General features: G+C 33.6%; 1 protein-coding gene and 1 pseudogene across 2 annotated transcripts in view; both read left to right on the top strand.

The window, feature by feature from the left end:
- The window catches only part of Pros1 (protein S), a 96912-nt gene that overhangs the window by 34590 nt on the left and 45710 nt on the right, over nucleotides 1–16612 (top strand). For both annotated transcript variants that reach the window (XM_026405271.2, XM_026405270.2), the window contains exon 3: nucleotides 46–70. In XM_026405271.2, coding sequence (XP_026261056.1) covers nucleotides 46–70 — 25 coding nt within the window. The remainder of the gene's footprint in view (nucleotides 1–45; nucleotides 71–16612) is intronic.
- LOC113194256 (heterogeneous nuclear ribonucleoprotein K-like) lies at nucleotides 6312–7703 on the top strand (annotated as a pseudogene).

Below are 16612 nucleotides of genomic sequence, written 5' to 3'. Positions count from 1 at the left end.
AAATTTATGCTTGCTAATATACATATTTTTTTTCTTTTATTCTAGGATTATTTCTATCCAAAGTACTTAGGTAAGTTCAAAGAATCTTGATCTTATAATCTTAGGCATAGAAGGGAAATAAATATATCCATGTTTAATTCCCCACCTGTATATAGTACCATATATAATTTCATTGTCTTTCAAAATAAAATCTTTGCTGTCCTTTTATTTAAAGACATGGAAAAAAATTTGGAATGATTCTTGAATTACCATAGGGCATTCTGGCTTCATCTTTTTCAGCCTTGTATCTTTCTCATAGAGTTTTTGGGCTGATTTGTATTTAGGTACCCAGACATTATCTTTTATTTTATTTTATTTTTTTGTACTGAGGATTGAATCAGGGACACTCAAATACTGAGCCACATCCCAAGCCCTTGTATTTGGTCTCACTGAGTTGCTTAGCACCTTGCTAAATTGCAGAGCCTGGCTTTGAACTCAGTGATCCTCCTGCCTCAGCCTCCTGAACCTCTAGGATTACAGGCATTCCCCACCATGTCTGGCCCCAGACATTCTCTATAGATGCCCAAGAAATTCTCTATAGGTGTGAGTTTCATGGGTTATCTTTCAATGAAAGGAAAGATCTCTAAATTGTTCTGACTTTATGGAATAAATAATTACCATTTAGACATTTGTAAAGATTATTAATATCTTCTCTCTTTGTATCACCATTTCAGTCCTTCCTTCAGTATCCTTTCTAGGTTCTATTTTGGGCTATGACTCTGGGCTCTCAAGGAATGAGATAATATTTTCATATTCATATAGATTAGATGATTTTAACTAAATGCCAATGAAAGAAAACAACATTCGAATTTTATTAAAGCAAATATAGAAGTATTTTACATAAATAGTACTAGGATAGTTGTCAGCATTTCCAATCATAATGGAATATAATTTTTGCATCTCTTGCTGATTTCATGGTTCCAGAACAGAGGTATTCTTTCTTTCCCCCTTTAGGCTTAGAATTTTCTTCATGTATGTGCTTTCCCCATTCTCATCACAGCCAAAAGGAAATGAAAAGTAAATTATTGGAAAAAAATATAAATGGGCTCTGATACACATTAATAACTATCCAGTTAAGAATTTTTAATATAAAGTTTCAAATAATAATGTCTATTAAACTCATAGTTCTCTTGAAATTGAATGATTTAATTGTTGTTTGGGGCTTTATGTTTGTTTGGTTTTGTATTGTCTTGTTCTGAGTACCCAGGCAGAAATTCCAAGGTAGAGGAACATTTATACGTTTCCTCTTTTCCTAGGGAGCCTGATGCTGAAAGTATGTTAAGAACTTACATTTGTCCTTCAGGACAATTAACAATCTAAGAGTCCTGGATAGAAGTCCTTTTAGTAGAGCCAGGAATTCTCCCATAGCTCTGGAAATATTTACTCCTCCATTTTTTAAAGTGCACATGTTGGTCAGCATCTTATGTTTGTGGCATATTTTGAGCTCAAAAGACTCAACAATAACATACTATATCTTAGTTCACCCTGTTACCAACACTGAAACATCAATTCAGTGGTATCTTTACTTTGAACACTTAAAGATCTTAAACTAGCTTCTATGAGATATAGTTTTTCTCATTTGTCAGCTGGCTAGAAACAATTTACTTAATAGGTTTGCAGGAAAATGAAAAGAGAATGTTTTCAAAGCACTTAGTAGAATGTTTGTTATGCTAGTACTCTTCATTTTCCCCCTGACTTTTCTATTCCAATTTTCTTTGACTTGCTTCTTTTCCCTTCTCTTTCCTTCTCTAATATCAAACTTCCAACAATTCCCATCTAATTTGGAAAAGTGCCATGGTAAAAATTAATTGAGGTGATGTTATTTGTGTCAATATATATGAAAATACAAGATTTTCTCAAACCTTTTGCTAATGTATCTTTTTTTAAAAAAATATTTTATTAGTTGTTGATGGACATTTATTTATTTATATATGGGACTGAGAATCAAACCCAATGCCTCACACATGCTAGGCAAGTGCTCTATCACTGAGCCACAAACTCAGCCCCTTGCTACTGTATCTTAAAAGGGTAATGGAATATAGGTGTGCATCCATGAAAAAGATCTCCTCCCTTGAAAATTATATTAAATTCCTCACTTTCTAAACAAAAACCAAGGATATGTGCTATTGAAAAGAAAGACTATCAAGACTGTTTGAACTTCTCAATTTTAGATAGGAATTTAAATATTTTATCATAAAAAGAGACAATATTTGATTATAAAAATTTACAGACTTCAACAAAGAAGCATCTGAATTGATCATAATATAGAGAAAATGCCCCTAATAGATGTTTGTAAAACATTTCATCCAATAGTAACAGAATACACATTCTTCTCATCAGCACATTGGATATTCTCTAGGAAAGCTTACTTAACAATGTTAGCACATTGGATATTCTCTAGGAAAGCTAACTTGTTAGGTCACAAATTATGTCTTAATAATTAAAAAAAAAGAAATCATATCGTGGATCTTCTCAAACCACAATAGATTAAAACTACAAATCAACAACAATAAAAATAATGTAAAATATGTGAATACATGGAAATTGAACAGTTTATTCCTAATGACCAAGGGTTAATGGAATAAATTAATGGAAAAATCTCAAGCACATACATCAAAAAGCTAGAAAGATCTCAAATAGACAATCTTACAATACACCACAAAGACTTAAACCCAAAGTTATTAGAAGGAAAGAAATAATAAAGATCAGAGCAGATATAAACAAAATCAAGACTAAAAAAATAATACAAATCATCAACAAAACAGAGTTGTTTTGAAAATCTTAAAAAAAATCAACAAACCTAAACCTAGACTAACCAAAATAAAAAGAGAGGACCCAAATAAATAAAATCAGAGATGAAAAAAAAAAAAACTATTGATATCACAGAAACACAAAAGATCCTAAAAACTACTACAAACAATGATATGCCAAAATACTGGAAAACGAGGTGTGAGGATGTAACTCATTGGTAAAGCTCTTGCCTAGCATATGCAGAGACCTCCAGGAGTGCCAAAAAAACAAAAACCAAACCAAACAAAAAACAAAACAAAGCTGAAAAAAAACTAGAAAAAAATAAATTCATAAATATGTACAACTTAACTAAAATTGAATAAAAAATCTAAAAAGAAATGGAAAATCTAATGTGTAGTGAAATTAAAGCAGTAATTAAAAAATCTTTCATTAAAAATAAATGCCCAGAAACTGATGGGTTTATAACTGAATTCTACAAAACATTTAGGGTAGAATTACTCCAAACTCTACTTAAACTATTCCAAAAATATTGAAATGGAAGGAACTCTGCCAAACTCATTTTGTAAGGCCAGCATTACCCTTATGCTAAAACCAGAAAAGGATACAACAAGAAAAGATAACTACAGATCCATATCTCTTATGAAAAAAGATGAAAAAATTCTCAATAAAATGTTGAAATTGCAAACCAAGTTCAAGAGAATATCAAAAAGGCCATGTACCATGATCAAGTGGGATTCATCCCAGGGATGGAAGGTGGCTCACTATACATGACTCAGTTTATGTGAAACAGCATATCAACAGAGTTAAGGACAAAAAACATGTGATCATTTCAATAAATCCAGAAAAGGCATTTAATGAGATCCAACAACCTACATAATAAAAACTTTCAACATATTAGCTATAGAAGTAACATACCCCCAAATAATAAAGGACAATATCATACTAAGTGGGAAAAAAATCAAAGTGTTTCCTCTAAAATCAGAAACAGGTCAAGAATGTCCACTTTCATATTCTTATTTAGTACACTACTGGCAATCTTGGCAAGAGCAATTAGGCAATTAGACTTAAATTCCATAAAGGGCACCAAAAACACCAAGTGGAGGATTTAGTCTTATTCTTCTTTAGCACAATTGTTTAACTATTGAGTGAAACAACTTATGATTTATTTCAAAATGACTAGAAGAGTATGAAGTTTCCAATACTTAGAAATGATTAATGGCTGAAGAAACAAACAAACAAAAAGTCTCTTCAGAGAAAAAGAAATAAAATCCATCCAGATTGAAACAGTGAATCGAAATTATCCACTTTTGGATATGACATAGAAAACTATAAATACTCCATAAAGACTGATAGAACTTATAAACAAATTCAGTAAAGTAGCAGTATACAAAATCAACATCCAAAAAAACAGTAGCATTTCTATACTCAAATAATGAACATTCTGAAAAAGAAATTAAGAAAACAATCCAAATCATAATGGCTATAAGAATTTAGGAATAAATTTTACCAAGGAAGTGAAAATCTCTACAATGAAAATTATAACGGTGTAACGCTGATGAAAGAAATTATGAAGTACAGACATGAAAAGAGAATGTATCCATGATCTTATATTAGAAGAATTAACATTGTTAAGATGATCATACCACACAAAGTGATCTATAGAACCAATGTAATTCCATCAAAAAAAGACAACTTTCCTCAGAGAAATAGGAAAAAAAAATCCTAAAATTTATATGAGGCTACAAAAGATCCAAAATAGCTAAAAAGATCCTGACTTAAAAAAAAAAAAAATCTGGAAGCATAACAATACCTGACTTCAAAACATACCTCAAAGCTGTAAGTACTAAAGCAGCATGGTAGTGGCATAGAAGAGAACAGAAAACCCAGATATTAATACAGACAACTGATTTTTGACAAAATACCAAGAACATATAATGGAGAAAAGACAGTCACTTCAAAAAGTTTTCATTGGCAAAGTTGGATATGCGTATGCAGAGAAATGAAACTAGATCCCTTCCTCTCATCATACACACACAGACACACACACACACACAACAGACACACACACACACACACATACACACACACAAAAAAAAACCCCTCAAAATACGTGAAATCCCTAAATCTTAAACCTGAACCTATGACATCATTGCCAGAAAAAAAAGTAGGGGAAACATTTCTAAACTTTGTTGTAGATAGGATCTAATAGCACAGGCAAAAAGAAAAAAAAAAGTAAAAAGAGACAAGTGGAAATACATCAAAATAAGAAACTCTGAATGGCAAAATAAATAAACAGGATTAAGATAATATATGAAATGAGAGAAAATATTTGCAAATTCTATATCTGACAAAGGATTATATCTCAAATACATAAGAAACTCAAAAGGCTAAACACAGACTCTTTCTCTCTCTCACGTGTGCCTGCGCGCGCGCGCACGCACACACACACACACACAAAACAAAAATGAAGAAAAAGAAAAACCAACCAAACAAAAAGGCCCAAACCAAACAAAATCCAAGTAATCCAATTTAAAAATGGGCTAAAGAATTAAACAGATACAATACTTATCAAAAATCATATGGCTAACAAATACATAAAAATGCTTAATTTCACTAATCATCAAAGAAAGGGAAATCAAACCACAGATATCTCACTTCAGTTAGAATGGCTATCATCAAAAACACAAGAAATAACAACTGCTGGCAAAGATGTGGAGAAAAGGGAACTGTTATACACTGTTGGTAGGAATATAAATTAGTACAACTATAATATGGAAAAATATGGAGATATCTCAAAAACTAACCTGATCAGTTATCATGAACTATCATGATCAGCAATTCTGCAACTGGGTATTTACCTAAAGGAGAGGAAATCTTTATATCAAAAAGAAACTTGCGCTCCCATGTATATTTCAGCACCATCACGCTAGTCCGAATATGGAATCAGCCAGGGTGTCTTTCAGTGAATGAGTAAATAAAGAAAACTGGTGTATTTACACATTGGAATACTTTTCGGCCATAAAAAGAATGGAATCATGTTATTTGCATCAACATGGATGGAACTAGAGATCATTATGTTAAGTGAAACAAGCCAGATGCAGAAAGATAAACATTGTGGAAACCAATAATTCCATCTTATAGATGAACTGAATGGAATGGTGGTCACTAGAGGTGAAGAAGGGTAGGTATGAGGCGGGACTTAAAGAAATTCCATAAAGGGCACCAAATATACCAAGTGGAGGAATCAGTCTTATTCTTCTTTAGCACAATTGTTTAACTATTGGGTGAAATAACGTATGATTTACTTCAAAATGACCAAAAGAGTATGAAGTTTCCAACACACAGAAATAATTAATGGCTGAAGAGACAAAAATGTTTATTGCCAGTGAGTGCGTGAAAGAGAAAAAAAGAGGGAGCTCCAGGTGACAGCACTGCAGTCCCCATTTTCCTCTGTTTCTCTGTTGCACTGACTCAATGATTTGCCTGCATTTCACTTGTTTTCAGCCATTTATTACAAGAAAATGGAAACTAAACAGCCAAGGAAACCTTCCCCAACACCAAAACCAGTGGTGAATTTGGTAAGTCTCCTGCAGAAGATATAGAAGAGAAGCAAGCATTTAAAAGATCTAGACACACTGATCAGATGGTTGAATTACCAATTCTGCTTCAGAGCAAGAATGCTGGGGCTGTGATCGGGAAAGGAGGCAAAAATATTAAGGCTCTCCAGTCGAACTACTATGCCAGTATTTCAGTCCCAGACAGCTGGGCCCCAGTGCATATTGAGTATCAGTGCTAATATTGAAACTATGGGAAAAATTCTGAAGAAAATCATCTCTACTTGGAAGAGAACCTGCAGTTACCATCACCCACTGTGACCAGGCAGCTCCTGCTCAAGTCTGATGCTGTGGAATGCTTAAATTACCAACATTATAAAGGAAGCAACTTTCACTGAAAGTTGAGACTGTTGATTCATCAGAGTCTGGCAGGAAGAATTATTGGGGTCAAATGTGCTAAAATCAAAGAACTTCAAGAAAACAGACAACAACCAAGTTTTTCCAGGAATGCTGCCCTCATGCGACTGACAGAGTTGTTCTTATTGGAGAAAAGCCTGATAGAGTGGCAGAGAGCACAAAAGATCATCCTTGATCTTATATCTGATTCTCCCATCAAAGGATGTGCACAGCCTTATGATTCCAATTTTTATGATGAATCATATGATTATGGTGGTTTTACAGTGAGGTTTGATGACTGTAGACATCAGGTGGGATTTCCCATGTAGGTAAGAGGTGGTTTCAACAGAATGTCACCTGGAAGGGGTGTGTGTCCGATGCCTCCCTCTAGAAGAGATTATGATAATATGAGCCTTCCTTGAAGACCTTCTCCCTCTCCTCCTGGGACATGTGGACTATTGTTACATGACTATTTTCACATGACCTGGTTGAGGTGGCTGGAGTGGTAGCAGAGCTCGGAATCTTCCTCTTCCTCTACCACCACCAACTAGAGGAGGAGATTTAATGGCCTGTGACAGAAGAGCTGGAGAGGGCTATGATGGCATGGTTGGTTTCAATGGGACTCTGTGATAAATACAGGGAGCCCATCAGAATGGCAAATTATTTATGAACCACAGGGTGGCTCTGGATATGATTATTCCTATGCAGGAGATATGGCTTATATGGCAATCTTGGTGGACCTATTATTACGACACTAGTAACTATTCCCAAAGATTTGGCTGGATCTATTATTGGTAAATGTGGTCAGCAGATTAAGCAAATATGTTATGAGTCAAAATTGATGAGCCTTTAGAAACATCCAAAGATCTGATCATTACCATCACAGGAACACAGGACCAAATACAGAATGCACAGTATTTGCTGCAGGAAAGTGTGAAACAGTATTATGGAAAGATTTTCTAAGACTAGAGAAGAACTGAAGGAGTCTTGCATCTTTTTATTTATTTATTTATTTATTTATTTATTTATTTATTTATTTTATCTGCTGTTTAAAAAGCCAACATTCTTCTGCTTCACAGGTGTTCTGCATGTGATGTGTAGAGAAATCTTTGCTGTTTACCAGATATAATGTTTTAGTTCCTTACAAGTAAGGTTGGGGAGGCATGCAAAAATTAACATTGAAATTCTGAAATAGCATGGATTTTATTTTTTGTCATTGTTGGTGGTTTTAAAAAAAATCCTTCCTTGTAATTATTGTGAGTACCTTACTTTGTTTGTGGTCACTGTAAATATTTTGGGAGTTGGGACAGGGAGGAAAATAACAATAGTCCACATGTCCCTGGCATCTGTTCAGAGAATAGTGCAGAAAGAATGTAATGTCTTTTGTAAGAAACATTTTATGATTTTAAAAATAAATTTAGTGAACCTAAAAAACAATGCTTATTGCCAGGATTTGATTAATCCACATTTTAAACAGGCATTGAATTACCATAATGCACCCCATAAAGATGTACACATTTAGAAAATTACAAGCTTGTATTTAAAAATATGGTATTAATTGTTGCTTCTTAGGGCTATATAATAAAACTGTTTCTGCAGAAGCAACACTCTAGAAGATACGTTCTTCTGATCACATAGTATACTTGAATAAAGACAAACTGCATTTTAATACAGCATCAATGTGTTTGGGGGAAGTTCCTTAGATAAATATTTTTCTTTTTTCCATGTATCCCTCTCAACTTCCTCTTTGCTAGCTCCACCCAACTTTCTCTTCTCTTTTCCTTTTATTTGGTAGCATGATAAAAAACAAAAGTTAAAAAAAAATAAAAAATAAAAACAAACCTCATCACTCACACACACACACACACACACACACACACAAACACATACACAACTGCTATTACAACCACTCCCACCACCACCAACAACAACAAAACCCCAACAAACAAAAAAAAAACACACACACACACACACACAAAGGAGGCAAGATGCTGTGACACATACCTGTAATCTCAGCATCTCTGGAGGTTGTGGTAGGAAGATCACAAGTTCAAAGCAAGCCTCAGTGACTCATTGAAGCCCTAAGCAACTTAGTGAGACCCTACCTCAAAATAAAAAATTAAAAAAGGGCTAAGGATGTGTCTCAGTAGTTAAGAGCCTCTGGGTTCTATTCTTGGTACCAAAAAAACTCATAACATTCCCCCGCCCCTGGCTAAAAAACAACCAAACCTAAAAATTTCTAGCTGTGTCAGGTTTGGCAACTCATTTAACTTTTCAGGTTCTGTTTTTTAAAAAATGTATGTTGTAACTATTTTTTTCTGATTTTAGGGTTTTGGAATATCAAATAAGTAAGTAAATAAATAAATATATACACACACATTTGTTTTACTGTGTCAATCTTTCATCAAATGTGAACTTTTTATTTAATTAACCCATCATATGAAATAAAAATATACTTTTGATTATGATTTGTTTTTGATTCAAATTTTGTTTCTTATATATATTTCAAAATATATTTATTGAGATATAAATGGCAAATTCTACTGTTGAAAAAAGAAAAATGAAATCCCCTACTGAAGCTAAATTTTCTATCATTTGATTGCATATTATATGGGATAACAGTCCTAGTTACAAAAAAGAATACTATAATTTTGTCTCTGCCCAGCCCAGCAGTAATTTTACTAATTACCATAACTCAATAAATTAGATCACTATAGCTTATACTCTTTGAACTGTGTTTACACTTAATGTTTCAAGGGCATATAAAGTACTTTATTTGATTCTCATACTCCATGTTTTGCTTTGAAAATACATGATTTGGAATTGAAATAACCTGGATTTCATCATGCAAACTTACAAGCACATTTGTAATGCTGGGGATTGAACCCAGGGACGGGGTGCACGCTAGGCAAGTGCTGTACCACAAAGCTGTACCTACAATTCCTCAAACATAAGCTTTTAGTGTTGTTTTCTTCCTTAGGAAAAAAATAACTCCACCATCTCTGTAGATCTTTGAAAATATCAGCTGATAGAGTGGGTGATCCAGTTAATGGGGGAGAAACTTCCTAGGAAGAGTACTGAACTCTGAGCAGAATGTGAACATCAGAAAATCATTTCTAGTGTCTAGTTTTGCCAAATATGTAATTAATACAGGCTGCTGACTCCCTCCTTTCAGTGCAACTCAAGAAAAACAATAGGGTTCCAGGCATTAAAAATAACACAATAAAATTTTAAAACAACAAGTATAAGAAACCTCTAGGTAGACTGAAGATTGGCTTGACCTGTAATATGGGTGGGTGCGGTGCTGACTCCTAAGGCAGCAGTAAAAGGATGGATTTAAGGATTTTAAACATAACCTAAGCTTTTAAGTTAAAAAGAAAAAAAGTAGAATAGAGCAAGCCCTTAGTAACAAGAAATACAAACAGGGATAAAAATAAATTAAAAACAAAAGATTCATAAATTAGACTGACTTCTGGCAAGAATAATTAAGGAAGAACCAAAAAGAGAAAGAGGATATGCTAATACAACAAGTAGAGAATGGAAACAGGAAATGTTCTAAACCCATATAGATTAAGAAGATAATCACAAAATATTTCAAATATCTGACCAAAATTCATTTGGAAATTTAAACTTGCTGTGTTCCCAGAAAAATATGTAAATTTTTTTCAATTTCACAAGAAGCAATGAAAAATAATTTGATTATACAAACCAGAACTAACAAGTTAAAACTTTGATGTCCTCTTATCTGCTCCAAAATCCAGACCCAGATTGTTTTACAGATGATTTCATTCAAGTTTAAAGAAATTATTGTTTTATTTCTTATAAAATTATCCTAATATAGAAAAAGATTCTGTACTAAGATCTAACCCATGAGTCTGTTATATTCTTGACTCTATAGCCAGACATGGACAACACAAGAAAAAAATAATTCCTTTCATTTCTGAATTAATCCTAAATAAAATGGTATCTAATCTAATCAAAAGTATCATAAAAATAATATAACAAGAAAAGGTAGGGCTTATTTCAGAAATTCAAAGTTATAGTTTAACAATAGGAAATCTAGCAGTGTAATTCTTTACAAAATAGTATACTGTTACTTTAGCTCATATTGAAAAAGCAGGTTAATTATGACTTTAGTTATGATTAGAAAAACTGTCAAACTATAAGAGAAGTTTCTGAGCTTGATAAAGGTCAAATATAGAATAACCATATAATTTATCTTCCAAACACCATATAAATGTTTTGGGCAAAGTGACGTATATGATCATTATGATACACACACAAAAGAAAGAAGACAAAAACATGCAATAAACATTATACCTAATTGATAAACATTGGGTAGAGTCTCTTTATGGTTGAGATTAAGAAACAATGGAGGTTACAACCAATGCAATAAGAATGAAAAAAATAAGGGATATGTAGATCATAAACTAAAATATAAACTGTCATTATTTATAATTGATATGATATGCCTAGAAACGAAATAGAATTCAAAGGCAAAATACTAGAACAAAAAGATTTAGATAGTTCTAAGTGTACCCTATAAAAATTCCCAGTAGCTCTTTTTTTTTTTTTGCACAGCAATAGTTCAGCAGAAAATTAAAAAGACAATACCATTCATAAAAGCAGCAAATTCCATAAAAATATCTAGAAGTATCTTAAGTGTACATAAAACCTCTATGGAGAAAATTTTAAAACTCAAATTGAGGCCATTGAAGATGAACTGAAATAATGGAAAGACATTTCGTGATCTTGAATTGAGTGATGCTATACAAAGAGATCCATTCTCCCCAGATTTAGAGCACTGATGTTTTAATTTTGTAAAAGCAATTTAATAAACTCAGTTTAAGATTTGAAAAAAAATCCACACATGCCAAAAGGCTAAAAGGAAAATCATCTGATCTAATATTAATAGTAAAAAAAAAAAAACTGTAGAATTAAAACTCTTTGGTATTGTCAGAATACCAGACCTAAATGGAGCTGAACAGAGTTCATAGAAAGATGCATGTATATATAGTAACCTAATAATTGCTAAAAATGACACTGCAAATTACTATGAATTGCTTAAAAGATGGAATTGAGAAGAGTAACCAACTATTAGTAGAAAAATAATTACCACCAAGTACAAATGTGGATTATAGGTAGAATATAGACAAAAATGTTTAATTTATGAAAATATGTGGGTGAATATCTTTGGGATTAACATTATGGAAGAAAAACTTTATCTGTGCAAATCTTAAGGCAAAATGACTAATAAATTTGGTTATCAAAAAATTGAGAAACCTTACAAGAAAGCTATTAAAGCTAAGGTTACAAGATAGATGGGAAGTCTGGCAGCCCTATGGTAACACATTTGCCTAGCATACACAAGTTCAATCTTGTGTTCAATCTCTAGCATTGTAAAAACTGAAAAAACAAATGGAGATGGGGGTGAGGTAACAGAAAGGTGATTTTTACAAGTGTTTAAACTTTTGCAACTCCAGAAGAACAACAAAAAAGTACCAATAGAGAAATGGTTATAAAATATGAAGAGTGTTTAGAGGAGGTAATTAAATTAACTCTAATTTTTTAAAGAAATGTGAATATATGCCTCATCTCATTAGAATTCAGAAAAATGTGATATCATGTATTACTTATTAGTCTGGCAAACATTAAACAGCAAATAGAAGTCTTCATGCTCTGCGTGGGAGTATACCCTAAAGAATAATTTATTACATGCCTATATAGTGATACCACAATTCTACCCTGTGTGTCTATTTCCATGAAATTCTTATGTAGCTACCAAGAAGACATCCCTGAGGATGCCACTGCGGCACTACTTGCAGAGATGGGAAGTTGGAGGCAATCTGGAGTATCTAGCATGGATAGATATGATAGGATTAGAAAACTGGAACTGTGGACTATGGGAATAATGCTTAGTAGTTGAAAGCAACAAATATGTAATAGCATAAATGGATCATAAACATTCATCACTGAATAAAAATGTTAGAGAACATGATATGCAATACAAAACCACTTACAGAACCAAAAATCTTTATAGACTGAAAATTGTAAATATGTATTTTATAAGAACACATACAAATTTTTAAAATACTCATAAACTCATTTGGATTTTTGCCTAAGAGTGAATGGGAGAATGTATGTATTTTTAAAAAAGCAACTGATGGGCTTTATAAACAATAATAATAATAATAGCCTACCATCAAAGAAGTATGAATAACTTTACTGACATCAAAATAAGCAAACATTCAGATTTCTATGTGATTTCTTCTTCTGTGACTTATAAACCAGCAGCATGGTGGTGCATGCCTGTAATCCCAGTTGGTAGGGAGGCTGAGACAGGATGATCACAAGTTCAAAGCCAGCCTCAGCAACAGCAAGGCACTAAGCAACTCAGTGAGACCCTGCCTCTAAATAAAATAAAAAGTAGGGCTGGGGATGTGGCTCAGTGGTTGAGTACCCCTGAGTTCAATCCACAAAAACAAAACCCAAAAAACCCAGTGGCGAGGTGGGGAGGGTATAAAGTAAATTCTTGGAGAAAAGAAAAATTCATCTGACTTTGACTTTGACTCCATTATAATCCAACTTTATATTAGGTTGCAGTGACTAACCAATTTTTTTTAGAATTGCAAATTAAGTTAACTAAGACAGTAGTCACTACAGAAGGTGGCAAAAGGGAACCAAATAGTTAAGTCCTTAACAAAATTAATTGGGAAAAAATATATGTAATAATCCTGATGATCTAGAACCAAGATCTGTCTCTGGGATGTTCTTTCTTGACTACTGAATCTTCTTTTATACCTATTTCTTAACCTTTCCTCCCTGATGGTTTAATTTCTATTTATAATTCCATTTCTTATGGAAGTTTCCTCAGGATACAAAAACTGGAACATCCTTCTCCAACTCATACATTCCTAGTCTCCTTACTTTCCCCCATTCCTGTTGTACAGTAAGAAAGAGAAATGGGGAGGTGAGGGTTCTGTATTGCACTGGTTTGGAGTAGCCATGCAGATGACTTTCGCACTAATTCTACATGCACTTTTTCATAAAAACATTATCACACACGTTAATATAGGCCTACATATGAGATACCTTATGGGCCATAGCTACCGTGTAGTCTGGTCTTGGGTCCTAATCATCACATGAAACATTTCACCTGGACTTCTTACACCAGGGCTTTCAAATTTTGGCTATTGTTCACTCTCAGATTTGTCCAGAGATTCAAAATTATGTTTTCTCAAACACAGTTATCCTAATAAAATCTCCACACTAGAATAAGCTATTTTTTTCTTCCTTTGGTGATTGGGAGTGGGTGATTCATAAGAAGGAATGTATGAACCAAAGGGAAGCACCTACAAGACCTAAAACTGCTTAGGTTTCTTAGGGCTTCAGACAGACCACCTGATGGAAGATATTATTTCAATGGAAAATATTATAACCCCCCACAGTAGACAGAATAATGACTCTCCAAAGGTATCCATGTCCTAATCCTCAGAACACATGATGGTACCTTATATGCAAAAGGAACTTTACAGATGTGACTAAGGATTTTGAACTGAGTATTTTATCCAGGTTTATTGAAGCGGATCCCATAATGCAGCAAATCATTATAAAAAAGTGTAGGAGATCAGAGTCAATAGTAGAATATGAGATGATGGAGCTAGAATTGGGAGTGATACAAGGATGGGACAATGAGGAAGGAATGCTGATGGCCTCTAGAAGCTGAAAAAGGCAAGGAATTCATTTCCTTGAAGTCTCCAGAAGGAACGAACCTCTTCTGACACTTTCCTTTTAGACTTTTTTATGTAAATTTTTTATTTATGTATGACAACGATATATACATATATAGAGCCTGATTTTTCATATCTTTGGTTGTATACATAGTATATTCACACCAATTTGTGTCTTCATACATGTACTTTGAATAGTAATGATCATCACATTCAACCATCATTAATTACCCCATGCCCTATCCCTTACCCTCCAACCCCTCTGCCCTATCTAGAGTTCATCATGCTCCCCCTCCCTATCCCACTATGAATCAGCCTCCTTATATCAAAGAAAACATTCAGCATTTGTTTTTTTGGAATTGGCTAACTTCACTTAGCATCATCTTCCTAACTCCGGATGGAGTTACCTACAGTTACCTGCAAATGCCATGATTTTATTCTCTTTTAATGCTAAGTAATATTCCATTGTGTATATATGCCATATTTTTTTATCCATTCATCTGTTGAAAGGCATCTAGGTTGGTTCCACAGTTTAGCTATTGTGAATTGTGCTGCTATAAACATTGATGTGTCTGTGTCCTATAGTATGCTGTTTTTAATTCCTTTAGGTGTAGACTGAGGAGAGGGTTATTTTAGATTTCTGATACACATAACTGAAAGAAAATAATTTTGTGTTGCTTAAAGCTATTAAGTTCGTGATGATTTTTCATAACAGCAATAGAAAACTTAAATGCATACTGACTTCAAATAAGCCATTAAATCTATATGTGATTAATTGAATTTTTCAAAGATGATGCAAAAATCTCTCCCATTCTACACATTCATCTGAAATGTCTTTGGCCACCTCCTTATCAAGAAGTATATTTCATCTTCCCACCCTTTACTCCTTGGGTGGACCCTAGGATGGCTTTGATCAATAGAATATAGTACAGGTGAGTACAATGCCCCTTAGTAAAAGTGAGTACAATGACCTAGTAGTTTCTGCATTCTCCTTCTTGAAAGCTAGCCATCATGAAAGAAGCGGGACTTTGAGACCAGCATGCTAAAAGAAAGTCAACAATGAGGAGAGGCCCTGACACATGATATAGCAGATGGAGGAGCACAAGTTGTCTGACACAAGAGTAAATAACCATCTTGGAAAGGCTTTTCACCCAGTTCCAACTGCCCTGACTCCCTCCATGTGCTGCAGAGCTTCCAAAAACAGCCTCTAAAACCCTTTTCAAATAGTTGATTCACAAATCATGAGCAAAATACTGATTATTTAAGCTCCTCATTTGGGAGATGATTTGTTGTTCAACAAAAGATAACCAAAGCACCATCTTTTGTAGTAAGTTGTTGACTATCTGAACAATGCAGTGATGTAAAAAATGCCTTCAGTGGCTATTAGGAAGTATATTTTTGGCTCTAAATAACCCCTAGTTAAAGTCCCTAAGTGTTTTATTTTTATTTTCTCAGCTATTTTTTCATAGTTTACTAGCAATAAATGTCAGGTTGCTATATTTAACTTCACAGAGTGGTAGTCAGAACAAAAGGAATGAAGTATGCCTGCTTTGTGATATTAAGCAATTATACAAATATTGTTTTAGTCTCTATGTAACATTAGAAGTTACCTTCAGCAACCAGAAACACTAATTCCTGTTGACTTAATTATAACACCCATGATTCCCAGAAATGGTAATGCTTTATTGACAGAGTTACACCTGGACCCCTTTGAAAACAAAAGTTAAACAACAATGGAAATTTTGGCACAAAAATTTGTAAGTTTTTCTAGCAGGACAGTGCAGCAAGATACAAATTAACTACCATGTCTTTTGGATTCCCTTAATGGTTTGTAATGAACATATCTTCAGTCACAATGAAATTAAAAATTCAAATGGCTGTCCAATAAGAGTGTTATCACTTGACATAGTGAAGGCTGGATATCTCAACCACAGCATGATGTGCCAAGTGTCAGAAATATCTTCCAGTCAGAAACTAGGAAATTAATTTCATACTACCTTGTGTAAGACAGGAAGCTAGAATCGGACATTCCAGATGTTTCCCAAGATTTTATTCACTTTGCAATTGGTCCAATAAAACTCCTTCTGAAGGAAGGATTCAAACAGTTTGAAGGACCAGTGAAGTGATTATGAATATAAATGA

The sequence above is a fragment of the Urocitellus parryii genome, chromosome 2, assembly GCF_045843805.1.
Source record: "Urocitellus parryii isolate mUroPar1 chromosome 2, mUroPar1.hap1, whole genome shotgun sequence".
Lineage (NCBI taxonomy): Eukaryota > Metazoa > Chordata > Mammalia > Rodentia > Sciuridae > Urocitellus > Urocitellus parryii.
The sequence above is the reverse complement of the archived record's forward strand: the minus strand, read 5'-3'. Positions and strand labels throughout refer to the sequence as shown.